The sequence below is a fragment of the Paroedura picta genome, chromosome 11, assembly GCF_049243985.1.
Source record: "Paroedura picta isolate Pp20150507F chromosome 11, Ppicta_v3.0, whole genome shotgun sequence".
Taxonomy (NCBI): Eukaryota; Metazoa; Chordata; class Lepidosauria; order Squamata; family Gekkonidae; genus Paroedura; species Paroedura picta.
The window spans coordinates 46,365,702-46,392,947 of record NC_135379.1 but is presented as its reverse complement, the minus strand read 5'-3'; the positions used below and the strand labels follow the sequence as shown (position 1 = coordinate 46,392,947).

Sequence of the window (27,246 nt, the reverse complement as noted above, 5' to 3'; positions counted from 1 at the left end):
TATATTTCTGACTTAAATTACAGAAATCCTCAGAAGAACGAGTTGCCGCACTGGAGAAGTTGCATAAAAATGAGTTGGCTAAGAAAGAACAGATTCTGAATAATAAATTAAGGGCTCAAGAGCAAGCATTCAAGGAACAACTCAAGACAACTCTTGTAAGTGTGTCTAAAGGGTCTACACAAAATTGAGATGTGTCCTGCCTAAACACTTGTGCTGTGGTGACCAGGAAAGAACTCTGTGTATAAAATACACGTGAACTTATATCAGGGAATCTATCTAGACTATGGCAAATACAGTATAGATGTGTCTGCTGTGTAAAGTGAGAATTGCTGCAAACTTTTGGCATAGTTTGTAGATTTCAGCATCTGCATTTTGCCCTTATAACCCACTTACTTCCCTGCATTAAGGTGCAGGTTTTTGTTTAAAATAAGTACTATAATTTATTTTAAAGGCATATCTCTGTCTGCGAAGATAGGCAGAGAGCCGATATTTGGTAGATAACTAAATATTTTCTTTTCTTTTGAGGTCTAGTAAACAACTCAGTTTAAAACATGAATTTTAGATTGGGGGAATGAGTGGGCTATAATGTTAGATTTTTTAAATGTGCAAATTGTTTACCATATTCTCCAGTTGAAAATGCAGTATCAATCAATCAATCAAACTTTATTACAGTTGTTCAGACTAAGTTATATGCAGTCATTACTTAAGAGACCAAGAAAATATGATCATTTAATGTAATACAATTTAAAACAGATCATAAAATAGAACTTAAAACTGTGCTGCTTTAGAGTGTTGGATTTTTATGGTGGCGGCACAAAACTTAGCCAGCTGAGTTGTCACCTGGGGGGACTCAGCAGCCTCTGAAAATGCAGTATGTTATCTGTAGTCCTGTTCATGTTGGGTGACTGTTTACCATTGTAGATCTAATTCTCTTTTGATAAACCCCCCTTTCATGTAATTTAGAATGAAGATGTTTGCATCCACATGGATACGTAAGGTTGCAGTAGGGGAAGCCCACGGATTGATAACACTGAAGCTGCCCTTCCCCACCAGGTTCCTGTTGCTACATACCCTTCATATATATAGACTAGCGAATGGTCAGCAGATTAGCCTCCAAATATACACCTGTTTCTTATAAAGGATCCTGTGTGAAATTAGTTTGAACCAGTAGAATAGTTAATCTTCAAGTAATTTAAGGTTACCAGTTCACTTTCACAACTATGAGATTATTGCTAGGATTTCAATCAACTAGTATCAGGAACAGTCATTTTGTGCTTTGTTCTAAAAATGTGGATATGAACAAGAGTAAAAACACTGATAGTTTTGCTTAACTTTCTTATTGGTAATATAGAAGGTTCTCTAATATAAAAGAATAAATAAAACCAAATTCTTTCCATAGAAAAAGTGTCAGAGTGAACATTTACAGTTCATACATGAAAAAGAACAACAAGGATCATTAGCCTTAGAAGAATTAGAATTACAGAAAAAAGCAGTTCAATTGGAATGTGACAAAAAACTTGAAGACATGCAACAAGAAGTAGAGACTTTCAAAACTGTGAGTAAAATACTTGAGTTTTTTTTTTTTTTACTTCGCTAGATTAAAATCTAGAAGTGCCTATAAAGGGTATGCATATAAAATAATTCTGTTGAGAAGTGAATGGGAAACTTCTCAGAATGCTCAAAGGACATGGTGAGAGTTTTGCTGGTAGTTTTTGGGATCCCAAAGAGTCTCCTGAGGCAGAAAGCAGAAAAGTACGGTGTACTATCCTACTCAGAGTTGCTTCCACTTTAGTATTTCATTAACTGTCTTTTCTGAGCAGCGCCCAACATGGTGATACTATGTGTTGCGTAGTAGCAGGAGAGTGATCTGATCTGTCATTATTTACCTTACCCTTTCTCTTTTCCTCTTCTCCCACTTGCCTTTATGAGCTAGGCTACAAAATGCCATATGAGGCTTATGTATGTGAACATTAACCCTATATTAATTATCACTGTGAATGTTGGGGCAAGTCAGCTGTGTAATTATATCTCTTCTCAAAGGTATTTCCTTCATTAGTTTCTCTCCTCAAGGAACCTGATCTAATTCAATATTTCATTGTGACCTTTTCTCCAGTGATCTGGTTGCTGCAACAAAAGATAGCCAATTTCATTATATTTCTTAGAATCTAATGAATAAAGGCCATAGTGAAGGGTGTCACGCAGGTGGATCACCTGATTTGTGATGATTCTCCAAGATTTCCACAGTGTGCTTTTATTCCATTTAGGGGGGCATTCTTATCTGTTTGAGAGAATCTCAGGTTGAAAGCAATGTGCCATGTTAGTTGTAGTTTCATAGAATCATAGAGTTGGAAGGGGCCTCCTGGGTCATCTAGTCCAACCCCCTGCACTGTGCAGGATACTCACAACCCTATCACTCATACCCTGTAACCTGCCACTCCCTTATATCCGAGTGAATAACAGTGTGTCTCAGAGACATTCTGGTGCATGCAGATTGGGATATCCTTGTTTAACTAGGAATGGGCAGAAGCCAGTTGGAAAATTTAGTCTGGATGCAGTCTTTCTTCACTTGTCTGTAAAAGGATTGTGCAGCCAAAGCTGGACTTTGAATCCCCTTGATTTCAGTTGAAGAGGGCTGCCTATATGTTTAACTCACTCATTGAAGTCAGCAGGAGTTTAAAAATGCTTGATTTTGGCTGGGTAGTGCCAAAATATTTAAAACTGTAACTCTTACAGAAGTAGGATACATCTTCTGTAACTGTATCTTTTCAAGTTAATCATAAATTTTAATTCATGAACATTATATTCACTCTATGTTTAAACTAACATTTTTTTAACAGAGAATTCTTGAGTTGGAAAGTTCTCTAGCAAAAGATTCACAACATTACAAAAGCCAGCCGGAGGAATTGGCTGCTCAAGTAGAATCAGAACAAAACAAACACGCTAAGGAAACCACTGCCTCAGCTGAAAAACAAAGAGAAGAGCTGGAGTATGTGAAGCAGCAACAGGAGCAACTTTGGGCTGAGAAGCTTGATGCATTAAGCAGGCGGCAGCAGGCGGAAATGGAGGAGCTGAAAAGGCAATGTGAAGAAGTAACTAAAATGTTGAAAGAGAAAGAGGCCGTGTTTCATGCCCATATAAAAGAAATGAATGAGAAGACTTTAGAAAAACTTGATGTGAAGCAGACGGAGCTAGAAGCCCTATCTTCTGAGTTATCAGAAGCACTAAAAATCCGTCAGACTCTTGAAGGAGACCTATCAGCATTAAAAGCTGATGCAGACAAAGGGCGGCAAGAGTTTGAGGCCAAGTTGGAGCAACAGAGGAATCACCATCAGAAACAAATTGAAACTATCTTTAAAGACCATGAAGGAGTTGAAAAAACATTTCAAGAAGAAATAATTCAACTCAAGCTACTTTTGGAAGCCAAAGAGAAACTCCAACTGGAATTGGAAATGCAAGTAAAAGAACTGAAGGAATCTGTAGGAAAAGCTGAAACTGAATGCAAGGGGTTGTCTACAGAACTTGATATTCTTCGTCAATCCACTGCTGACAGCGCAAGAGAACAGACAAGTGCCTATGAACATCAGTTAACGACACTGCAACAAAAACTGGCAGATGTCAATACTGAAAAATCTCATCTTGAAGAACAGGTGGTAAAAACGGAATCTCAAATGAATGGAGTCAAGGCTGATTTAGACTCTTGGATGTCTCAGGTAGATAATTTGAAATGTGAGCTAGAAGAGCAAAAGAGAGAAAATACACAGAAAGTCACTTCTCTAACCGAACAGTATGAATCCCAGTTAAAAGAGCTGAGAGAAAAGGTTGATCAGGCAAAGACTTGTTTTGCAAATAAAGAAAATGAGCTTGAACAAATTAAGGGGCTCCTGAATCAACAAATTAATAAACTTGAGCAGCACTTATCAGCCAAAGAGGAGGAAATTAGGGCTTTAAAGAGTGAATATGAAAACAAATTAAAGCATCAAGAGATACAAGCAGAGAACGTTAAGGAGAAAGAAAAACAGATGCATGAGAAATTTAAGAAAAAGCTTTCAGACCAGGAAGCAAATCTGAAAAAGGAGATTAAAAACAAACAGTTGGAGCTCAGTCAGAAAGAAAAGCAATTCAATTCAAAAATGCTGGAAATGGCTCATGCCAGCTCAGCTGGAATCAATGATGCTGTGTCAAAACTGGAGGTGAATCAGAAAGAGCAGCTAGAAAGTCTGGCAGAAACTCACAGACAAGAGCTGGAAGAAATTGTCCAATCCTGGGAAAAGAAGCTGAGTCAGCAGGCTGAGGAGCTTCAGGAAAAACATGAATTGGAACTTCAGGAAAAACAACAGGAAGTGGGAGACTTGAAACAGAAACTGGCTACTCTCACCGCAGAGAAAGAAGGGTTTAGTGTAGAGATCATCCGGTTGAAAGATGAGCAGGCAAAGAAGGAGCAATCTCTGAATGAACTGCAAGAAAAGCTACAGCAAACATTAGCTGAAGTGGTTGCTTTGACGCAAAAAGATCATGATCTCAAAGCACAACTTGGAAAACTCAAGGATGACTTTAGTCTGACTTTGAAAGAGAAGGAAGCACTTCAGGAACAGCTAAGTGAAGTAAAAGCAATGGGAGACAAAGAGAAGGCTAAAGTCAGTGAATTGGCAGACAGGTTGAAAACGTCTGAAGAGAAATGTCAGTCTTTGGAGTCCTCTCATTTTAAAGAACATGAGGAGTATAAGAGAAAAATTGAGGATACCAGTGTAGAGCTTCAGGGGAAAAAAGCTGCCTTTGATAATCTTGTAAGGGATATCACCATACAATTAGAGGATTACCAGCAGAAAGCAGAAGCTTTATTGCAAACAAAAGCCAATGAAATGATTGAAAAATTCAGTGAAAAAATGTCTACGGTAATTGCTAGAGTTGCACATTGTCAACATCAGGCAACCAAACTAAAAGAATCAATTTTAGTCAAAACCAGTAAAATCCCTGAACTGGAAACTCAGCTTAAGCAAGTAACTGAGAACTGTGATACTTTGCAAAAATTGAAAGAGCACTTGCAAGAAAAGGAAAGCCTGTTGTGTTCCATGAGGGTGGATATTGAAGGGCTTGTAGCAGAGAAAGAGCAGTTGAAAAAAGAAGGAGAGCATCAACGGCAAGCAGCAATAGAGAAGGAAGCATATATCGCACAACTGAAGAGAGAATTGTCGGAGAATATTAATGCTGCCACCAGTCTGAAGGAGGAAATCAATGAGAAGAAGTTGGAGATTGCTGATCTGAATAAACTTGTCAGTGAGTTAAACCTCAAACTAGAAAATAGCTTAAGTGAAAAAGATGCTTCTGTAGCATTGTTAAACAAACAACATAAAGAGAATCGACTGCAGTTATTGAATGAGGTGCAAGAATTGTCCATCAAAATTGATACACTAAATCAAGAAAAAGCAGCTGCACTCGAACAGGTAGATCACTGGATGAACAAAATGTCAGAGTGGAAGAAGAAAGCACAGTCAAGATTTACACAGAACCATAGTACAATTAAGGAGTTGCATAATAAGCTGGAGTTAATGAATAACCAAGCTAGTGAGAAAGAGGAGGAGCTGAACAGAGTCAAGGAAGAGGTAGATAAACAAACCAAGAATTTAGAACATATGAAGGGTTTGATGGATCAAAAGCAAATGAGAAGAGAGAAGGAAGAATCTGATATGGTTGCTGAGCTAAAAATCCATACAGCAAAAATTGCTGAGCTTGAGGAACATATCACTCGGAAAACAGCAGAAAACGATTCATTGATGGAGGAACTCAAAAGGCACAGTGAGCAGAATGAGATTAAGCAGCAGGAATTGGCACACCAACTTCAACAGGTTGAAGCGGCAGTTGAAGAAAAGGATAATAGTCTTAAAGAAATGCAAAATAAGTTACTGGATCTTGAAAAGAAAAAGGTGGCCATGGAAGTTGACTTTGAGAAAACATCAAGAGAATTTGAACAAACAAATAGTGCACTCATTAAAAGCAAAGTAGAAGAATTAAAGGCTTTAGAAGAGAGGCTTATTTCAGAAACAAATATGAAAACAGCAGAACTGAAAAAAAAGGCTGAACAAAGAATTGGTTCTATCAAGAAACAGTTGACATCTCAAATGGAAGAAAAGGAACAGATGCATAGACGAGAAATTGAGCCCTTAATGCAAAAACTGCAGGAGAAAGAAAACAAAATTACATCATTAGAAGAAAGACTTAAATCAACTGAAGATTCCTCTGTGTTAGAAAAAGAGATGATACAGAAGGTGGAAACCATAAAAGTTTCTACAGAGCAAGACAAATTGCATGCACTGGAGAACATGCAACAGATGTATGAATTAAAAATGAACATTCTACAAAATGATTTATGGGAAAAGGAGAAACTTCTGCAGACATACAATGGGGAACAAAAGACTAGTAATACACCAGAGCTAGAAGCTCAGAAACAGCTAGAGGAACTCCTTAGAAAGAACCAAGATGACCACATCAAAATTGAAAAACTTCAGCAGGAACTTGAGGAGCAAATTAAGAAACACAATTCATTAATTGAACAACATACAAAGGACAGCTGCGACTTGGTACGTATCCAAGAAGAACTAGAAACCAAAGAACAAAATCGGCAAGAGATGGAGAACATGATTGAAGATTTGCAAAAAAAGCTGCGAGAAACAGAAGAAGAGAGGCAGGCCTTGCAAAAAAAGATAAGCAGCTTCAGTGATGATTTAGCAAGGGAGAAAGACTTATACAAGGCTGAGCTAGGAAAGATGACTTCAGAATATGAAGAGAAATTGCAAGGATTGCAGCAGCAGGTTGATGAAAAAAGTGACCTTATTAAAGCTTTGGAAGAAAGCACAAATGAAAAGGCGCAGTCAGGGCATGAACTTCAGAAACTGCTTGATGATTTGAGAAGCCAGCAAAAGGATTTGTTAGCTAAACTGGAAGAGGCTGAACGGGAGAAAAAGAAGCACAGCAAAGACATGAATAAACTGCAGAAGGATCTGCGGATTTTGCGAAAGGAGCATCAGCAAGAGCTGGAGATAATAAAAAAAGAATCGTTAGAAGAAATGGAGCAGAAACTAAAGTAAGTTTGAGTTATCCAGGCCCATTAATCCTTTTTAAATGATCAGTAGCCATTTGTATAAATAGTAAAATTCTACTGTGTTATAAAACTGGAGCTCTTAACGTGGCATTGAAGAAGGAAAAGCTTAAATGATAATTGCAGGAAGGCAATTTATAATAAAAAGATCAGCATAACAGTTTTTGACATTTGCAGTCAATGTCATGGAAAGCTGGTCATTGTGTAATTGTGGTCCTAAATTTATACAAGTTTGGAGATGTGAAGACCTTGGGATCCTTCAAAGGGTGCAGCACCTCCCATTGGCCCTGCATCTCCCTTCCTTTGGCTCCCTTGGGCCTCCAACTTTTCCTCACCGTTCTCATGCCATTTCCCTCTTCCACTCTCTGGTGTTGCTTTCCTTCCTTCCATCACTCAGTCTTCTCTTTCTCTCTTGCTGTCTCTCTTTCTCCTCCATCAGTCATCTGCTCTCCTTCTTGCATCTGACCCCTAGTGCTTCCCTTACCCCTCTTTTTATACCCAGTTGTCTCCTGTGCCTCTGCCCCCGTATTTCATCCTCTGAGGTTTTAAAGGGCGGTTGCAACTGCATCCAACAGCAGGCAGGGTGCTGGGTGGTTCAGGCCTTTGGGCCGCCAGATGTGTGTCTACAGCCTCACCCTCCCAGCCTGTGCAGTTGTTGGGGCAGGGACGGGTGTGGTAGCTTGAGGTCTGTCTGTTGGAGCTGGGGGGCTGCTCTTCCTACCATTAAGGGGCTGATTCTGTTGCCCAGATGTCTCTTGCCCCTCCTCTTTCTGTGGGTATGTCTTGCGGGAGCTTTATTTCTTGTTCCAGCTTCCCCAGCTCTTTTCCCAGCAAGGACTGTCTGTATGTGTTTTCATTGCCTGACTTTCTGGGGCTTTGGGGGTGTTTTCTGGCTGGCCTGTCTGTGGTGGCATCGCTGGCCCTTTTCTAGGGCTCTTTGCATGTCCGCAGCGTGTTGGAGTGCTCCTGCACCCTGTGTGCTGGGGCAGGTGGGATAGTGTCTCCTGGAGCAGGCAAGAGAAATCCCGGGCATCCAGAGCTGTTTTTAGACCTTATACCTACCTGTTTGAGAATAAGCCAGAACTTCAGATGTTCATGTTTCTCCCCCCCCCCCATCTTTCCTTGAGGGTAGCATGGAAATGGCAACCCAAGATGTCTTCAATCAACCACAACTTGTTGTGACAACCAAATCAAACACTTTATCAAGAAGTTAATTGAAGATTTCCTGGTTTGCAGTTTTGGCATTGGATGAGAAGGGCAGAGGAACTGGGAAGACTATTTAATAAAACCATGATGCCAGTTATTTGCCAGTAATAAAACCGAGGGCTTTGGCTCTTTTGTTTAGAATGCAGCTGTTGTATTTAGGTGAACTCACTTATGTGAAAGTTCACATTCAATACCTGTACCTGGCAGTCATTAATAATTATTTAGACACTGAATGTCAAAGAAAAGACTAAACTTGGATATTGGTGGTGTTGTTGTTAGGTGCGAAGTCGTGTCCGACCCATCATGACCCCATGGACAATGATCCTCCAGGCCTTCCTGTCCTCTACCATTCCCCGAAGTCCATTTAAGTTCACATCAACCGCTTCAGTGACTCCATCCAGCCACTTCATTCTCTGTCGTCCCCTTCTTCTTTTGCCCTCAATCGCTCCCAGCATTAGGCTCTTCTCCAGGGAGTCCTTCCTTCTCATGAGGTGGCCAAAGTATTTAAGTTTCATCTTCAGGATCTGGCCTTCTAAGGAGCAGTCAGGGCTGATCTCCTTTAGGACTGACCAATTTGTTCGCCTTGCAGTCCAAGGGACTCGCAAGAGTCTTCTCCAGCACCAGAGTTCAAAAGCCTCAATTCTTTGACGCTCAGCCTTCCTTATGGTCCAACTTTCACAGCCATACATTGCAACTGGGAATACCATAGCCTTGACTAGACGCACTTTTGTTGGCAGGGTGATGTCTCTGCTTTTTAGGATGCTGTCTAGATTTGCCATAGCTTTCCTCTCCAGGAGCAAGCGTCTTTTAATTTCTTTGCTGCAGTCCCCATCTGCAGGGATCTTGGAGCCCAGGAAAATAAAATCTGTCACTACCTCAATTTCTTCCCCATCTATTTGCCAGGAATTGATCTTCGTTTTCTTGATGTTGAGGGTATTAGTGTACGTGGGGGAAGTCCTCATTTGTATGAGAGCCAGTTTGGTGTAGTGGTTAGGAGTGTGGACTCCTTCGGGTAGAGAAAAGCAGCATATAAGAACCAATTCTTCTTCTTCTAAATAGTGGTGTTAAATTACTCATTTGGCCTTCACAAATAAATTGGGTATCTGCAAACTGGTTTGCACTTGAAGCAGATCCCCTGCACCCCCTTTTCTGAATACAAGTTCAAGGAACTACCACGAGATCAGTTAACACACAGCTCATTTTCACTATGATTCTGTTTCAGAAATATGCTTTAATAAATAAAAACCACAATAAATATAATGAAAACACATAAAGGGACACTTAAAAAAAACAATATCATACTTTTTAAAAAACTGGGCAGACATTTAAGTCCTTCCGTAGGTTATCAGTATTCTTTGCATTCTTAATTTGGTGAGAATCTTGACCTTGTTTTGTTGTGATTGATAGGTATGAACAGGAAGATGCTGAACTGAAGCACAATTCCACGTTAAAGCAGTTAATGAGGGAGTTCAATACCCAGCTGGCACAAAAAGAAAGGGAAGTGGAAACAGCAGTCCAAGAAGCCATCAGTGAGTTTGGAATAACAGTTGAATTCTGTATATATTTGAATTGGATTTTTCTCTTTTAATTCCATAATTTTAGATATGCTCTTGCAGCACTTCTTTGGTACGAATCATAGGAGCGCCAACCAGATTTTGTGTATAGATTTCCCCTTTTTAAATACAGAGGGAGCCGTATCAGATAATGGAGCACAGCCATGAGCTATAGTAATAGCATAGGAATGAATAAGGCTTGAATAGTTTTCTCCCACTTGTTTACTGTTCTTCTAGGACTACTTCGTGAAGCTTGAAAAATAATCTTTTTTGGCAACGTACGGTAAAGAATGTTGCCTGGAAATAGTCTGATATTTTCTAACCATATTTTTTCATTTTGCAATCTGAGTAGATGCTAATACAAAGAATTGTTTTTAATTATTAGCAGTGCACAGTGCCTTTTGTTACTCCATAATTTTTTGCTGCCCATTAATTAAAATAAAAAATAACAACACAGTCATATGTCACGTTAATATAATTGACTATTTTAAACAGGTAAAGCTCAGGAAGTTGAAGCTGAATTGATAGAAAGCCATCATACAGAAATAACTCAGTTACATAAAAAGATTCTAGAAAAAGATGATGATTTACAAAGGACGGTGAAAAAGTATGAGGAAATTCTCGAGGTATGTATTAAGTATTCGTAACTACTCTAGTTAGAAGCAGCTCAGTTACTGGGTGTTTTTTTGTTGTTGTTATCTTTATTTTCTGTAATCCAATCTTTGTGGTTGGGTATGGGATAAATCATTGCAGTCAACTTTTAGATTAAGGGACGCTTGTTAATAATTTGGGTTGCAATTTTAATCTGTTTAACTGGTTTTCCTTTTTTACACTAGGACACATTTTGTTTTCAGTTGCCATTTTTATAATGGGGTGTTAGGAAAATATGAAAGTCTTTGCTAAATATAATTATGTACACCAATAACATTTGATTTTATATATCTTAAATACGCTATTTCCTGTCCAGGTGAAACACCAACATAAATGCACAATTCTATATTTGACTGCAGGGTCCTCATTCTTAGCCACATTAAACCACAGCTTTGTCTCTCTTAACAATCGATTTTAGTTAAACTTTGCAGAATCAATGGTAATATAAATTACTAGTTGCACAAGCTTGCAAGTCCTTTAATTTGATGTGTTAGGGTCAGCATAAATAATCAATCACAGGATTTCATTCAGCGATTACTTGGCAACTAAGGAGAGGCAAAACCAAAGTCTCATAAATCTGCCTGTCCCTGCAGTTGGGTGTCTTTGTTCACTTACTTGACACGATTGGATTGTATAAACTACATTTCGTTAGAACATTTTAAAATGGCCTTTCTCTGAAACCAGGATCAAAGTGGTTTACAATGATAACCAAAATCCATAAAAAATGTCATTAACTCTGCTTGAGAATCTCTGCTTGAAGATCATAGCAAAATGGAATCCTTCAGGAAGGCTGTTTTCTGGAACGGGAGCTATTTTAAAAGCTCTTGACTGCCCTACCTCACAGGATAAAATAACCAGTAGGTGTCAGTGGTAAGAGCAGAGCTGTCTCATGGGTTGGATAAGTGGTCTCATAAGTAGTTAGAAGTGCTTTAAAGCAGTGGTCCCCATCTTTTTATCACCGTGGACCGGTCAGCGCTTGACAATTTTACTGAGGAGGGGGTAGTCTTTTGCCGAGAGACGTTACCGCTGCCTGAGCCCCTGCTCCACTTGCTTTCCCGCCGGCGCCCATGACTTCCCGCCGCCCGCTGGGGGGTGCTGCCAGCAGCAGCTGCGCAGTGCCATGCTGAGGGGGAGCCCCAGATATGGCAGCCACCGGAGAGCACCAAAGGTGAGCCAATGGCAGGGCAGCCCCCGAGGCAGCAGCCCGGGAGGAGGACGAGGAGGAGCTGCAGCCCGGTACCAACTGACCTACGGACCAGTCCCGGTCCCCGGACCGGGGGTTGGGGACCACTGCTTTAAAGAAAGCAAGTGGCACCTTGAATTGAACTTAGAAACAAATTGGCAACTTGTACGGCTCTTGTAATAGGCATAATATGTGCCAGGTATCTTGCCGTGCATCTTGTCCCAACTGATGGATTGCTCCATTTTGCATCAGTTTTTGGGGGTTCCTTCGATGAGCAGTTCCAAGTATAGCTTTGAGGCTGTTGTAGCATGGATCAGCATGGCTAGATTCATTAAGTCCAAGAAGGAGGGTAACCTCTGAACTATACAAAACTGCTAGAAGACTCTTTTTGTTACCTTCTCAGCCTGTTTTGATTATAAAGGAGCCAGGTACTAAAACCACCCCAGTCTCTATAGTTATTCCAGCATGGACAAGCTTACTCCATCAAGGATGAGTAGTGCAACACCCTCCAAGGCTCTAGTTTTTCCCGACAGCATGATTTCTTCCTTGTCTGAATTAGGCTTTTGCATGAACTCCCAAGGTCAGTAGACCATAGCAGACAGGCACTGGCCCAGGGCAGACATGGCCCCAAAAGTGTGAGTGGTCTCACCTATATATGAAGCACTCCCAGTTCTCTCAGACCTCTCACAGCCCCACATCCCTCACATGTTGTCTATTGTGGGGAGACGAAGAGAAATGGTGTTTGTAAACCACTTTGAGACGCTTTTGGGTCATGAACAGCAGGGTACAAAGATCCAGCTCTTCTTCTTCTAAGGAACAACCGTGAAAAAAGCACGTGGACACATAACATTTTATCAACAGTAAAAAAATGGAGACAGAAGGATCAGGGCGGACACTTGTGTACTGTGACTACTCCATGTGGTGGTATCTAACCACAAGGGAAGATTGGGTCTGTGTGTGTGCATGCAAAAAAGCATTTGTTTTCTGGGGCAAGGGGGAGATATTTCTGTGATGGTGCAAACCAGGTTTATGGTTGGGGGCAGTGCTGGAGCAGGTGGTATGTGTCCCCCTTGGCATTGGCACCTGATGATTTCAGTGCAAAACATCTGGTTCCCTCCCATGCTGCCCTTGTAAGGGCCTTCCTGTTTTAAGGAGGGCCATGGGTTTTTGTTTTTGCTTTTCTATAATAATTGGGTTTTAATGGTGTTATAATGGGATTTTATTGGATTTTACTATATGAATTTTCTTATGTAGCCTGCCGTGAGCCGATTTTTGAGAGCAGCGGGCTATAAACCCAATAAATAAATAAACAAAAGATATACCTATTTTGCTTGTCATTTATTGTTCTTGTGCAATAGCTTTGAATAAAACAGTATTTAAACTCATTACTTCATTGAGTCCTTGTGTGAACTACGTACTCTGCACCTGCTGCAAGAAATTAAATACGACTGTATGCATTTATGAAGTCAGTTAAAGATTATGCACCCCCTTAATACTTTCCACAATGCATTTTTCTGTAATTGCATTTAAATGTTTATGTGTTAAGGGTGCAGCACAGCTCTCTTAAAATATCACTGGGCCTCTGTAGTTTAAGATGTTGGGAGATTGCATCCTAACTATGCCGTATATAAATTAATGGGCTGTTTTTTATTTGGAAGTCTCGAGAAGAAGAAATGACAGGAAAAGTAAATGAGCTGCAGGAACAGCTGGAGAAATTACAAGAAGAATACAAACAAAGATTGACAGACGAAGAGAACTGGAATAGTGGAGAAGTAAGTTGGCAAACCTAACCTTATACCTGCTGTGAACTGGTTTCCTTAGGATTTTATTGTGGCGTGATTTGAAATTTTCAAACCCCTATCAAGATTTGACTACTTATCTCTGAAGCAAATGCACTTTTGTGCCATAGGTGTAGATTTAATCAGTTGTAATTCTCTTGGTTTAACATCACAATAAATTAAGTAATGATAAAGCATTCTTCAAGTGGTTTCATACATAGGACAGCTCTGCACTTTTAGAATGTATGCTTAATTGCCTGAACACCAAGCATTCGTCATCCTTGTCAGGTCCTTCAGTTATGTTGCACTAGAAATGCAGTAAAGGAAACAGTTCATCATATGTTCCCTTTCCTTCTATGTCAATGTCATTTGAAAACCGCCGTATGCATACTTTACCAATATGCTGTGTGCCAGGGGTGGGGCATACATCCCAAGTGGCAGTGACATACTACAAATGGCCTGACTGGATTGTAAACATTGCCAGCAGATGGGTGGGACCTGCCCCAGAGGCCTCCCACCTTGACAGAGAAGGATAGGCTAATCAGAGGGGAGGGCAGAAAGGCAATGAACTGATGCAAACCTTTAGAGCAGGGGTAGTCAAACTGTGGCCCTCCAAATGTCCATGGACTACAATTCCCATAAGCCCCTGCCAGCATTTGCTGGCAGGGGCTCATGGGAATTGTAGTCCATGAAGATCTGGAGGGCCGCAGTTTGACTACCCCTGCTTTAGAGGAAGAGGCCGGAAGGCACTGTGGCCATTACTTACCTGGGACAGCCTCATTGGTCAGGAGGCAGGCATGCTAGTAGGTGGACCTTTACCAGAGAAAAACTCTCTCTTTCCAGCTGGTGGAAAAGTCTGGACCGAGGGAGCAAAGATGGTGTTTGACCTTGGTCTGTTCACCACCGAAATACCAATTCCAAAAGGAATGGGAAATACAAAGTGCCTCTGTTGTTCTAACTATGGCTTTTGGGATTGACCATTTTCAGCCGTTGCAGCCAGGGGCTCAGCTGTTCAAAAGTTCATTTGTACATGTCCTGGGGCCACAACAAAGGACCAGCTATTGCCGACTGAAGGATTACCTGTAAAAATTCTAGTTAACGGTTCCTGGTATATGTAAAGAGTGAGTGAATGACATGATTGCGGGGACTACTTTTTGTGCCTGGGGACTCTCTTCAGGCTTTCTCTTCATATGCCTCAAAATTCATACCCTCCCTGCCAATCACAAAGAAATTCTGATGAGTTCAGAAATGAAGGCAGGACGGTGTATCTTCTTCCATTATGTAGTTCTGAATGCCTTGTGTGGAAAAAGTACTTAATTTGGACTTAGACTTCTCTTTTAATTATCATATATGTGAAACTGTCCTTCACCCTAAGTTGTAAACGGGTTTTGCCTTTGGAAATGTTATTTGGGTTAAAGCACACTCTTTTGACAGTTTAACCAGAAGCAATTTCTTCAGCTTAAAAAAATATTAAATAATACTTGAGGTAACTGCAATAGGCGTCAAAGTTGCAATCCTCCCGCATCTATTTATGTCCCTTTAGTTTAACAGGATGAAAGCAGATGTAACTGGAGCGTAGGATTTCAGCTTTGTGGCATCTTCTCTTTGCCCTTATTCAGTCCATGCTCCCTTCCTTTTTGTAGAGCATGTAGTGATAGGAAGAAAAGAACTGTGGCGCCTTCCAACATAAACAAGATGGAAGCCGCCAATTTATGAATATGTTTAATATTAGTTTGGATGCCTTTATTTTGACTGGTTTCTTTGTAAGACTTAGATATGTTTCCATTCAGAGACTGTGGTATATTTTTGGATGTGACAAAGCTATTTCTACCATGGATATGGATATATTATAAAATGTAATGGAAATTATGATGATAGTTTACTTGGCTGTAAGGTCTTTATTATAGTTTGTTACTTTGGAACTACCAGACGTTTTGCAAATACAAAGTGGAGTAATAAGTAGGGAGACTGATCGGAAGGACAGGTAATTAACATCGAATTTCGTTGCTGTCAGAAGAAAAAGATTTTATTTGATGTTTGTTTTTCTTTGATTCTAGGTAACAATAGCTGATCTCCAGGTAAGATTGACTTTTTGAATAGATGTATATTTTCCGTCTAGCTGTTTTCCTGTGACATTTACAATATGTGGTGAAAGTTCCAGTTTTGATCCTTGGCCTCTCCAGTTAAAGGCAGGAGGTGATGTGAAAGACCTCTGCCTGGGGTCCTGGAGAGCCGCTGCAAGTCTGGGTAGATAATGATGTTGGTGAATCAGCGTTCTGTTTCAGTTTAAGGCAGCTATATGTGTTCAGTACTGGTCAAAATTAACAGGACAGCATCTGCTTCTAAGTGTGTATTCTCTTACATCTGCTGTGCTGAAATCTTTTTGTGCTTTCAGGCCCAGCTAGCCCAGAAGACAACTCTAATCAGTGATTCCAAGTTGAAAGAGCAAGAATTCAGAGAACAGGTAAAGAATTGTTTTGAATAAGAAGGAATTCTCAGATTCAAGTCTCAAGTATACTAAAGGACCATATATTGGTTATAAAATTACTTTAGATCAGGAGTAGTCAACCTGTGGTCCTCCAGATGTTCATGGACTATAATTCCCATGAGCCCCTGCCAGCAAACGCTGGCAGGGGCTCATGGGAATTGTAATACATGAACATCTGGAGGACCACAGGTTGACTACCCCTGCTTTAGATGACCTCCTTAAATGTTCTGCATTCTCCCCACCTTCCATTTTCAGACTAGTAGAGAACTTAGTCAGCAAAACCAAGTTTACACATTTTAAATCTATTTCAAAATTACCTGAATGCCCTGACTAACTCTTGTGCAACCCGGGAATCTGTAGTACTGTGAAGGAGTTAAGGGGAAATAAATTCTTGACACTTTTTTGGAACCATAGTTCTAAGGGGAAGTTTTGTTGTGGAAGGCCTGACAGCTAAACTGATATTAACCAATTAAAGTCTCTAATACTGTTTCCTGTTTCCGTCTTGTATGGTGTGTTCCAGAGTCCATGTGTGCTGTTGCGGCTGCATTGAGCTGTTCTGCCCACACGATTTCCCATTCATGCCAGCAGATAGAGGAGTCCAGGTTTTGGTATATGCTGAGCTTCTACCTCATTTAATTGAGCAATGAAACCTGTAAGGACTCCTGCAGTACTGAAGGGCTCCTAAGGTCAAAGAATGTGTAGGGAAGGGGTCATAGTTTACTGGCAGAGCATCTGTTTGGCATGCAGGAAGGTCCCAGGTTCAGTCCCTGGGGTCTCCAGTTAATGATCAAATAGAAGGTGATGTGAAAGACCTTCACCTGAGATCGTAAAGAACCAGTCTGCATCTAGGGGTAGTCAAACTGCGGCCCTCCAGATGTCCATGGTCTACAATTCCCAGGAGCCCCTGCCAGCGAATGCTGGCAGGGGGGCTCATGGGAATTGTAGTCCATGGATATCTGGAAGGCCGCAGTTTGACTACCCCTGGGTAGACAGTGCTGACTGATGGACCAATCATCTGGCTCCATATAAGGCAGCTTTATGTGTCTTCATGTGTATGTGTAGGGCAGATCCATATACTTGATATTGGACTAGACATCTGGAACCTACTTGAATGGAAAGAAGTACAATACTCCCTTCCTTGCCTATATTAACCAGCACACTTAGTAAGTTTAGCAAGAACAGATGCACAGTAGTCAGCAATCAGAAGCTGTTACATTTAGAGTGGCTGGTCTCTTTCTGGCTTTCTGTGATGTTTCATTAATTAAACATCAGAGTTTAAACATATTCCAAAGTTACCCGAGTAGTTTGTTTTTCCTCATCTTCAGTTACTTTATTTTTAGATTCATACACTACAAGACCGATTGAAAAATTATGAGAAGGGTTTGTACGTCACGACAGTTGGAACACCTTACAGAGGTAAGGAATGTTTGTCTTCATGTTGAGGCATGAAGCAAAGCATGAGGAAACACTGGCAAAGGAAATGTAGCCACAAATTTATGCCCACTTGCTGGCAAGGGGGAAGGACCATCTGATAGAGCTGAGTGGGATGTGGTTCTGAGTTTGGGATAAGAGATTTTTGACAGCCTTAGAAGTAATCTGCAGAGCAGAGTTGAAAGAAGGTCACATTAATGCTTAATGGCAGCTGACATTTCATCAGTATTCCCAATATTAGTCCATGCTTGGCATTTTTTGTTGAGTGGGCCCATAAGAATTTTGCCATGTACCTGGAGCCTGTACTCTTGCAGAGGACCTTGGGGGAAAGACTCACTTCAGTAAGGTTACGACATCAAGCTGTGCTTACAGCTCTTTGGGTTAATTCTGATTTTCCTCTATGCAGGTATTCATGCATGTAACATGGCAATAGGGCCATGAACAAAAATAATCTGTAAATATATTAGATTCTGTTCCTATCAGTACTTGCTTTCCACATGTAATTCCTATACACATATTCCTTTATAGAGTAGAATTCTCCACCCCCCCCCCCTCCATCCTCACCCCGATTAGGAATTCTTAAGGAAATATATTTTCTAAATTGTGCTGCAACTTTTAGAATTGTTTTTTAGATTGAAAAAGCACATGTTTTCATAGCATCCGTAGATGTTCGTGGAACACTGACCTGCAAACTTAGGAGTATCAGTTGGTTCATGTCAGAACTCTTTAATTCTGAAGCTCTTGTAATATGAGAAGAAACCGTAGTCCCTTTTGAGGTTTTGCTAGACACATTGAGATGTCTGAATACATTCCTGTTCTGCTGACTTCACAATTTGTATATCCTCCTGAATGCAGACATGGCCATTCTGGAACAATAAATAAAATATAGTATATGGCAGTTCCACTTGAAATTACATTGAAAACACAGCCTCAGATTGGGGGAAGGAAGGGAAATAGTCATAAGAACACGGCTGAAAATGGGGAAAACTGCATATGAATTGTATTCCCTTCCCATGGTTATGTTTTAACAGTCCTGTGTTTCAGGGGGCAGGGATACAAAATGTATTTGTGTTTGTTTGGCCTTCTGTTAACTTTTCTGAGAAAAAGGTACAGTACCTGTTAGCATACACAAGCATCTAAACTGGTGCCAAGAACATAGATAACCTCTGTTTGAAAGTCAATCTAGAATGAAAGGTTAAGATGTTTTTGCTTTCCTTATTATATTTACAAAGCAGCGGTCTTGTAAACAACCAGTTATGATGCTAAATGTCTTTGAATATTATTGAAAAGACTGTATGAAACATAAACAGGAAGTTTTCCACCTTTTCCTGTCTGGAGGGGTTTATGCCAGTCCATTGGTCTAACTGAAACTCTCAGATCAGACAATGAACTGTAGGTGAGAATAGAGGAAATAAGAATGGGAAACTGTAGGGGGTTGAGGGTTCTGTATACCTGAACCAGTCTCTCCTGATACTTTTCTATCTCTTAGTCTTACTGCAAAGAACTATTTCATGCTATTCCCTAAAAAAAAAGCCATACCTGTGGCCACTGATTTTCACTGCAATCCTGAGGATACTTTGTTAAGCATCAGCCTCGTTGAAATAGACCTTAGTATGATGCCAGATTTATGTGTAACAGAATAATCATAGACACATCTAAGTACTACTTATAGTTAAAATCTGGTCTATTGAAATAGCTATGCAGACTGCTGGGCAAGAGTAGACCAGTATAAACATATTTTTTTTACTTATGCAGATGGGAATCTTTGCCATTCTGACGTGTCCCTCTTTGGTGAACCTACCGAGTTTGAATACTTGAGGAAAGTGCTCTTCGAATACATGATGGGCCGTGAGACAAAGGTATCTCTTACATTCAGGGCACATGATGATAACTGTCATGTTAAGACAACGGGACTAACTCAGCCAGATCATAGAATCATAAAATCATAGAGTTGGAAGGGATCTCCTGGGTCATCTAGTCCAATCCCTGCACCATGCAGGACACTCACAACCCTATCACTCATCCACTCTAACCTGACACCCCCTTGAATCTTCATAGAATCAGCCTCTCCATCAGATGGCTATACATTTGATACAATTTTACAGCACATTGAAATATAAGCTGCCATGATCTATTCAGTCAAAACAACACAAAATAGGCCATCACAGTAGCTCATTAAAGTGTCCTTGTCTCTTCCAGAGCCATCTTTTCATTGTTCATACCTGATTTCACCAGTGCAAGAAATGCTGCAACATAACCTCATGAGTCTTCTCTTTCCTTATCCCCTCTGGTGTGTATTTTCATGTAGAGCACCATACCTAGTCTAAGATTAGAATCATAGAATAATAGAGTTGGAAGGGACCTCATGGGCCATCAAGTCCAACCCCCTGCACTATGCAGGACACTCACAAACCTGTTGCTCATCCACTGTAACCTGCTACCCCCTTAAGCCTTCATAACAGTACCATCACCTCCCGTGATCTGGACATGATACTCGTTTGATACAGCCCAAAACTCCATTTGCCTTTTTAGCCACTGAAGAACCACTTCCAGTCTGCACGCAGTGCATCTACTATGGTCTACTAAGACTCCTATGGTCTACTAAGTGTATGGTCTACTAAGACTCCTAGATCCTTTTCGCACATACTACTGCCAAGACAAGTCTCCCCCATCCTGTATTGGTGTATTTGGTTTTCCCTACCTAAATGCAGAACTTTACACCTGTCCCTATTGAACTTCATTTTATTCAGTTTAGCCTACTTCTCAGGCCTATCAAGATTATCCTGTATTCTGTTGCTGTCTTCAGTTGTGTTTGCTACCCCTCCCAGTTTAGTATCAGCTGCAAATTTAATAAGTATCCCCTCTAATCCCTCATCCATCATTTATAAATATGTTGAACAACAAAGGCCCCAGGACAGATCCCTGGGGAACTCCACAAGAAAGATTGGTTTGACAAATATCTGTGGCTGATGTGGTTAACGTTTGATGGGAGCAATCCTAGGCAGATGCCCTTGAAAGTAAATCCCATGTTATTCAGTCGGGATTACTCCCAGGAAACTGTCCTTACAACTGCAGCCTAGGTGAGAACAAAGAGTTGGACACTGGGAATTTTTCAGCATATTGTCAAAGTGTCTGCAAAATGAATATCTTTCGCAACACATTATCTTGTGAATGAGGAAGACCCATTTGGAACTATAAGATCCCTATAAATTTATATTTGTTTAGTGGCAGCAGCTCTTTATGCTGCTATAAGCCAAATAATTTCATTGTTTTAGTTCTCATAAAACTCCTATAAGATACCATCTGTCAAGAAAACTAAATGGGAAAGTAATGTGTACATTAAACTCCCCCCTGTGTTTTTTTTTTTTTTTGCCGTGGCTTTTATTAACCATTAAAATAACATCTAGGGGCTTGGATCCCACAGACCTCTCCTGCTAGAAGTGCTGCTTGCCTCAACATAAGGAGCCTTCCTTTGACAAGAGAGGCTCTCATGTTAGGAGAAGGCTCCTTTGACCAATGGAAAGCACCACTGCTATTGGAACAAGGCCGCAGGATCTAGTCCAGTGCTTGGATTCTGAAACTTTTAAAGTGCTGTCTGGTAGATCAGACCTCTGTCATGCCCATTCAATGTTAGAATCATAGAATGATAGAGTTGGAAGGGACCTCCTGGGTCATCTAGTCCAACCCCCTGCATTCAGGACACTCAAAACCCTATTGCTCATCCACTGTTCACTTGTTCTTTAGACAATGGCAAAGGTTATAACCACAGTGCTGAAGTTCCCTCCTGACCAAGCACAGAAGATCTTAGAGCGAGAAGATGCGCGGACGCTGGTAAGCAGTAGTGAGAGAATGAACTGGTGCTCTTTGGATATTTCCAGAATAGTATGGTAAAATTATATTTGAAGATCTAGCAGCAGTTCTTTTCATAAATCTTCCTTGCATTTCCAAACCAGGTCAGACAGCATGTACATGTCTTCTAAAACGACTTTAAAGGTGCAGTGGGTTTTAAAAATTGCACTAGCCAAGGAAACCCCAAGCAATGTCCTGAGCAATTAGTATTTATTGGTAGAAGCAAAGGGGGTATTTGAGTGTGCACCATCTAATTTTGGCAGGTTTTATCAAGTAGACTCGGTTCAGGACAATCATCCATATTTGCTATTAAATGGCCTGTTTGGGAACTGCAGATTTGAAAAGTGATGCTTATAGACTGTGGAAATGGGGGAAAAAATCTTTGAAAAAAAGATAAATCAAAATTTCAGCCAAGGGACGGATGCCTGTGCAAGTAATGACAGGCAAACCTCAGGGTTTAAGCGAGCTTTACTTGTAGGACTTGCCTCTCTTTCAAGACATCCAGATGGTTCATAGGTATATGCGCTTTAGATCATGGCTATCCCTTGTCTCTTTACTCTTCTTTCTCTTATGGCTTTTCTCACAATTCTAACAGAAGTAAAAAATAATGGGAAATATTACTTGTGTTGATTAATTGACCTTGGTCATTCTCAGCCAACTTTTTAAGATTGTTCTCCTGGTTGTTGAAAATCAGCAAGATGGTTTTTATTTTGAAAGAGTACAGCAGAGGAGACCCAGGGAGCTAAATTAGCTTCTGTGCTTTTGAATGTCTTTACAACTCAGGTTTATTGGGGGGAAATAAATAATGAAATTTAGGAATGTTACATGAAAATTCCATTGAAAAATGAAATGTCACTCTTAGCTCATTTGCCTGTTTGGCTGAAAATGATGACTGGCTTTAATGCATGCGAATTCTTCTGACCGCTTTTCTGTCCGCCCTAGGCAAGTGTGGGCTGCCCTATTAAAGCTGCACGCAAACATGAAAGAAATTAAGAGGTTCGGTATTGTGCTGTTTTGGACAAAACGAAGCTGAAAGTATCCCTGTCCTGTGTTGACCTCGAGCATATTGTCAAAGTATCTGCAAAACGAATATCTTTTGCAACACATTATCCAGTGAATGAGGAAGACCCATTTGGAACTATAAGATCCCTATAAATTTAGATTTGTTTAGTGGCAGCAGCTCTTTATGCTTTAGTTAAGAAAGGCTCTGTTCTTTTCGGGTGGGGCATCCTTGGCTAAAAAGTTGGCTAGAGCAGGCCCAGGATGCATGAAATAGACCACACTTGTCTAAGCTGCCGGAGTGGGTTAGGTTGTAATATACTTTCAGCATTTTATTTGTTGGTCTTAAATAGCTGCTGCTATAGGACTGTGGAGGCACATCTAAATTCACGCTTGCTTTTATTAACACAGTAACCCAATAAGCTGTTCTCTTCCTGGCTTTGTAGTTCACCTCACCTCGCAGTGGTATCTTCTGACTAAACCATCAATCAGTGCTTTAGATAGCATGCGGGTGAGTGTTGCCTTACATACTATGTTTGTGTCCCTTAAACTAACAAGCATGCTGAACACATACCTTTCTATCATATTTGAAATCCTCACTGTATAATGAGCATTCCTTAATCGCTGCATTTTATGACCTTGTGTGGATCAGAATGTTTGAAAAAGCAGCTCCGTAGCTGCGCCAAAGTTAAAACACAATAGAACAAAACAAAGTTGAAACAAATTGGGCTGTTTTCTTCGTATTATTGTTTTTTATGTACTTGCTGAATGCATCACTGCCAGGTTGTGTTTACCGCAGTGCTCAAGTCAGCCTTTTCCAACCTTTTGACCATGGAGGAGACCCTGAAATAATTTTTCATGCTTTGGGGAGCCCTGGAAGTGATGTCAGCTGGCCATGCCTCCTGGCCACACACCCAGAAGTGACATCACCACCCGCATTAACAGGGAGGCTTGAGGAGAACTGAGTGGAGGAGAGACAGAAGGTGGAGGAGGCATGCAGGCACATAAACCACAAGAGGCTCATGCATGCTCAGGAGGGGGAGCTGTGGAACTGGCCGGTTTCCTAGCTTGTGGCTAAGTCCATTAATGCAGGAACAGAAAGGCTGTGGACCCCCCCCCCCCGAGCTCCTGTGGGACCCATGCCTGCCTTAAGGTGTGATAAGATACCTTACTACAAAGGTCTACTTTGAAGGCAAAACATTTCAGGGCATAAATATATTGTATACTACTTAGTGGCCCCTGCCCAGTCAGGATCCTTGTCATCACAGTCTAATATCATTGCCTGTCTCACTCCTATACTAATTCACCTTCTCCATGCACTGATGTGCCTGAGCATTATTCTACAGAAGGCCTATATAATGCCTGACAATCATTTGCCCTTAACCAGGGCATTTTTAGTCAGTTAAATTGTGGCTGGAAAGATTCTGTCTGTGTTGCCAAGATGAGATGTACTCACTGAATATAGAAGAAGTATGAGTCTGTTTGTTGTTGTTAGGTGTGAAGTCGTGTCCGACCCATTGCGACCCCATGGACAATGATCCTCCAGGCCTTCCTGTCTTCTACCATTCCCTGGAGTCCATTTAGGTTTGCACCGACTGCTTCAGTGACTTCATCCAGCCACCTTATTCTCTGTCGTCCCCTTCTTCTTTTGCCCTCAATCACTCCCAGCATTAGGCTCCAGGGAGACCTTCCTTCTCATGAGGTGGCCAAAGTAGTTGAGTTTCATCTTCAGGATCTGGCCTTCTAAAGAGCAGTCAGGGTTGATCTCCTCTAGGACTGACTGGTTTGTTCGCCTTGCAGTCCAAGGGACTCGCAAGAGTCTTCTCCAGCACCAGAGTTCAAAAGCCTCAATTCTTTGACGCTCGGCCTTCCTTATGGTCCAACTTTCACAGCCATACATTGCAACTGGGAAGACCATAGCCTTGACTAAACGCACTTTTGTTGGCAGGGTGATGTCTCTGCTTTTTAGGATGCTGTCTAGGTTTGCCATAGCTTTCCTCCCCAGGAGCAAGCGTCTTTTAATTTCTTTGCTGCAGTCCCCATCTGCAGTGATCTTGGAGCCCAGGAAAATAAAATCTGTCACTACCTCCATTTCTTCCCCATCTATTTGACAGGAATTGAGAGGGCTGGATGCCATGATCTTCATTTTCTTGATGAGTCTGTTATTGTTTCTATATTGTTTGATTTTTAAGCAGAGAAACATACGTTGTTACCACCTGGACACTTAAGCTTTCATTTCTTTGTTTTATGTCATTTTATATGCAGTAAATAATTATATTTATATCAAACAGATATCAAAACTGTATTTTGAATGCCCTAGAATATAGTGGTTGACCCAGGATTGTTTTCTTGTAGCAGTTCTAACAGTTTCGCAAATTGCCTGTTTAAGCTGCATGGCATATATCCTGTTTTACCATTGATTGGTTTGTTTTCACTTACATTTTGTTTTCTCTCTTTAACCCCCCTCCCCCCCCTTCCAGTCTTGGCTACGACCATCACCTTGAAGAATTTGCAGCACATGTGTTTCAGCACCTTAAAAGATGGATTAGAAAAGAACCATGATCTTGGTCCCATAACAGAAGGCGCAAATGAGGAACAGCAAGGGCTCTGGGCCATGAAAACAGTTACTCAGCTGCTTCGGGAAAGAATGTTAATTGTTTTTCTCTTTTGTGTTAGACTTCTTATTAAAGAGACAGGGAGAGAGAAAATGGCACCTTTTGAAATGCTTTGCCTCACTTGCAGTATCACAGTGCCGGTTTCATGGAGGGGCCAGGGTATCTCTGATGACTTAGTGGTTGGAATGTCCTATTTATTTTACTGGGTGGGAGGGTTGTTTGTTTGAAATAATAGTGCAATATACTTTGGGTGGTAGCAGGCCTTGGGTTATTGTTCCTAATAAGTTATGACTATGTTGACTTTTTCTCCCAACTGGATCAACTGATTGAAGGCCATCCCTTTAAACTTTTGCCTACCACAAATTCACATTGCGGTACCTCATCTGTTTATTCCTAGCTTTTTTACTTATATTTACACTGCTGTAAATTGTAAATAGTTACTCCCTAAACTGTATCATAATCTAGTCTCTGACTGTTGGCAGTGCTAATCTTGCAGAGCTGGGAGAAAATAAAATTCTATTTACTGTATAATACTGCAGCTCCAAGTCCTTATTAATTTGGGGTGCTACTGACCGAATTAACCTCTGCAAGATGATGAATGAACTGTCTCACAGCCTGACTCTGAAATAGACATCATGTGAAGATGTTGGTGGCGGCAGCTACAGATTAAACGATTAAATAGCTTTTTGGACCAAGTGAGCAGCAGAGAAGACACCATGAAAAGCTGCCTATGGCAGTTTATAGTAGACATTTTTTCTGCATGGATTGTAAGTATTGGAACAAAACTCTGGGATTCATTCAAACGGATTCTTACTGACCTTGAAAGATTTAACAAGCAAAACTACTAGCCTCCCTTTGAGGCGGAGGACATCTCACCAGCCACTCAGGGGGGCAGGAACTTTCTTCTTCCTGTCTCAATGGAAGTCACACTTTCTTCAGCTGCTTCCCTACCTCAGCATGGGGAGAAGCAGAACTTATCTGTTCTGTCCTGTCCATCTGTCTTCTCTTCAAGTTGTATGCTGCTGCTCCTAGACCAGCTAGCCTGCAGTGCCTTACAATAAATATAGAATACAATAAAAACAGAACATAACCTTAAACCCCCCTCCCACCCTCCTCAACCACCCTACCCTACGTTACTCTCTTCTATTATTACTTTCTTTTTATTCTACTAGATACTAGATTCTCATCTTAGCTGTTTCCTATTTGCTTTCCTTCACTGCTTCCCCCCTCTACACAAAGCTCTTAGGCTCAGTGAAGAGAATGAAGACAAGCTCCAAGTCAGAGTGGCAGCCCTTTTAAGCACGCTTGCAAAGTGTCCCTTGCAGGGTCCTCAATCTATGGAAAGGAGAGAGAGCAGCTATGGCCTCCTCTCTGACAATGAATTGGAGGCTAAAATCTCTGCAGAAGCCAGGGAGACATTGTTTGCTGTTATCTATTGTATACAGTTGTATATAGCTTTGAATATAGCTTTCAGAGCTACCTGAACTAAAGGGCGGGTGAATTCCACCAAGAAGACAGAAAAAAGAAAGAAAATTAGTTCCTGAGTGGATGGTGGGTATCACCCACCAAGATGTCCTCCTCTCCTTCATGGCAAGTATTCAATGGTCATTCAAATAGAAACACAAAATAAATATGAAGATTTAATGCAGGGGTAGTCAAACTGCGGCCCTCCAGATGTCCATGGACTACAATTCCCATGAGCCCCTGCCAGCATTCGCTGGCAGGGGCTCATGGGAATTGTAGTCCATGGACATCTGGAGGGCCGCAGTTTGACTACCCCTGATTTAATGTAAGTAATTTGCCTTTCCAGGCAAAGTTCTTGGATGGACATTCGAGGAGTTTTGCATACTCTGCTTTTTACTTGGGAAAGGAAAAAAGTTCTGGGATGAGATCTGTAGACAATGACAGGACAGCAGGGTAGAAAAGCATCGGCATGAAAAGGGTTTCAGGGCTGAGCACTTCCTGAAATACATAGCAAAGGTATATATTCAACACCCATTCACTGGAAGTAAGATGTGTGTCTCCTGCAAGGATATGAAATAGTGTTGGGCACTTTGGCGCCCAAAGTGGCTGTTCACTCCTGTTGCAGCCAGCGCAGCGCCACAGGGGGGGAGGGGAGGCATGGGCGTCACCACGCCAGCGGGCAAACACGCAGACACCCGCGCTGTGGGGGGGGAGGGGAGCAAACGGCTGCTTCGGGTGCCAAAAGCGCCCAACCCTAATATGAAATTCCCCTAGAATCGATTATTGCCTGCAACAAACACATTGAAACAGCACAAATTCATGCATGCGTGTTGCCTGACTTGAGAAGTGAGCAGTGCAAGGGTCTACAGTTGGAGGGGGGAAATGGAGAAGACCTAAATGGGGTTATTAGGACAGCTGCTCTTATTTACTGTATGA

At 41.1% G+C, this 27,246-nt stretch overlaps 1 protein-coding gene across 6 annotated transcripts in view; it reads left to right on the top strand.

Annotated features, from left to right (window-relative positions):
* GOLGA4 (golgin A4) overlaps positions 1–25,377 on the top strand; it is a 58,112-nt gene extending 32,735 nt beyond the window's left edge. For 5 of the 6 annotated variants that reach the window (XM_077303897.1, XM_077303903.1, XM_077303899.1 and 2 more), the window contains 13 exons: positions 24–155; positions 1,400–1,555; positions 2,838–7,078; positions 9,707–9,828; positions 10,348–10,478; positions 13,345–13,458; positions 15,522–15,542; positions 15,860–15,928; positions 17,293–17,368; positions 19,139–19,242; positions 21,128–21,214; positions 22,678–22,742; positions 24,712–25,377. In XM_077303897.1, the coding sequence (XP_077160012.1) occupies positions 24–155; positions 1,400–1,555; positions 2,838–7,078; positions 9,707–9,828; positions 10,348–10,478; positions 13,345–13,458; positions 15,522–15,542; positions 15,860–15,928; positions 17,293–17,368; positions 19,139–19,242; positions 21,128–21,214; positions 22,678–22,707 (5,283 nt within the window). In that variant the 3' untranslated portion in view covers positions 22,708–22,742; positions 24,712–25,377. The remainder of the gene's footprint in view (positions 1–23; positions 156–1,399; positions 1,556–2,837; positions 7,079–9,706; positions 9,829–10,347; positions 10,479–13,344; positions 13,459–15,521; positions 15,543–15,859; positions 15,929–17,292; positions 17,369–19,138; positions 19,243–21,127; positions 21,215–22,677; positions 22,743–24,711) is intronic. The other variant, XM_077303898.1, reaches the window with a different exon arrangement.
* The last annotated feature ends 1,869 nt before the right edge of the window (positions 25,378–27,246 follow it).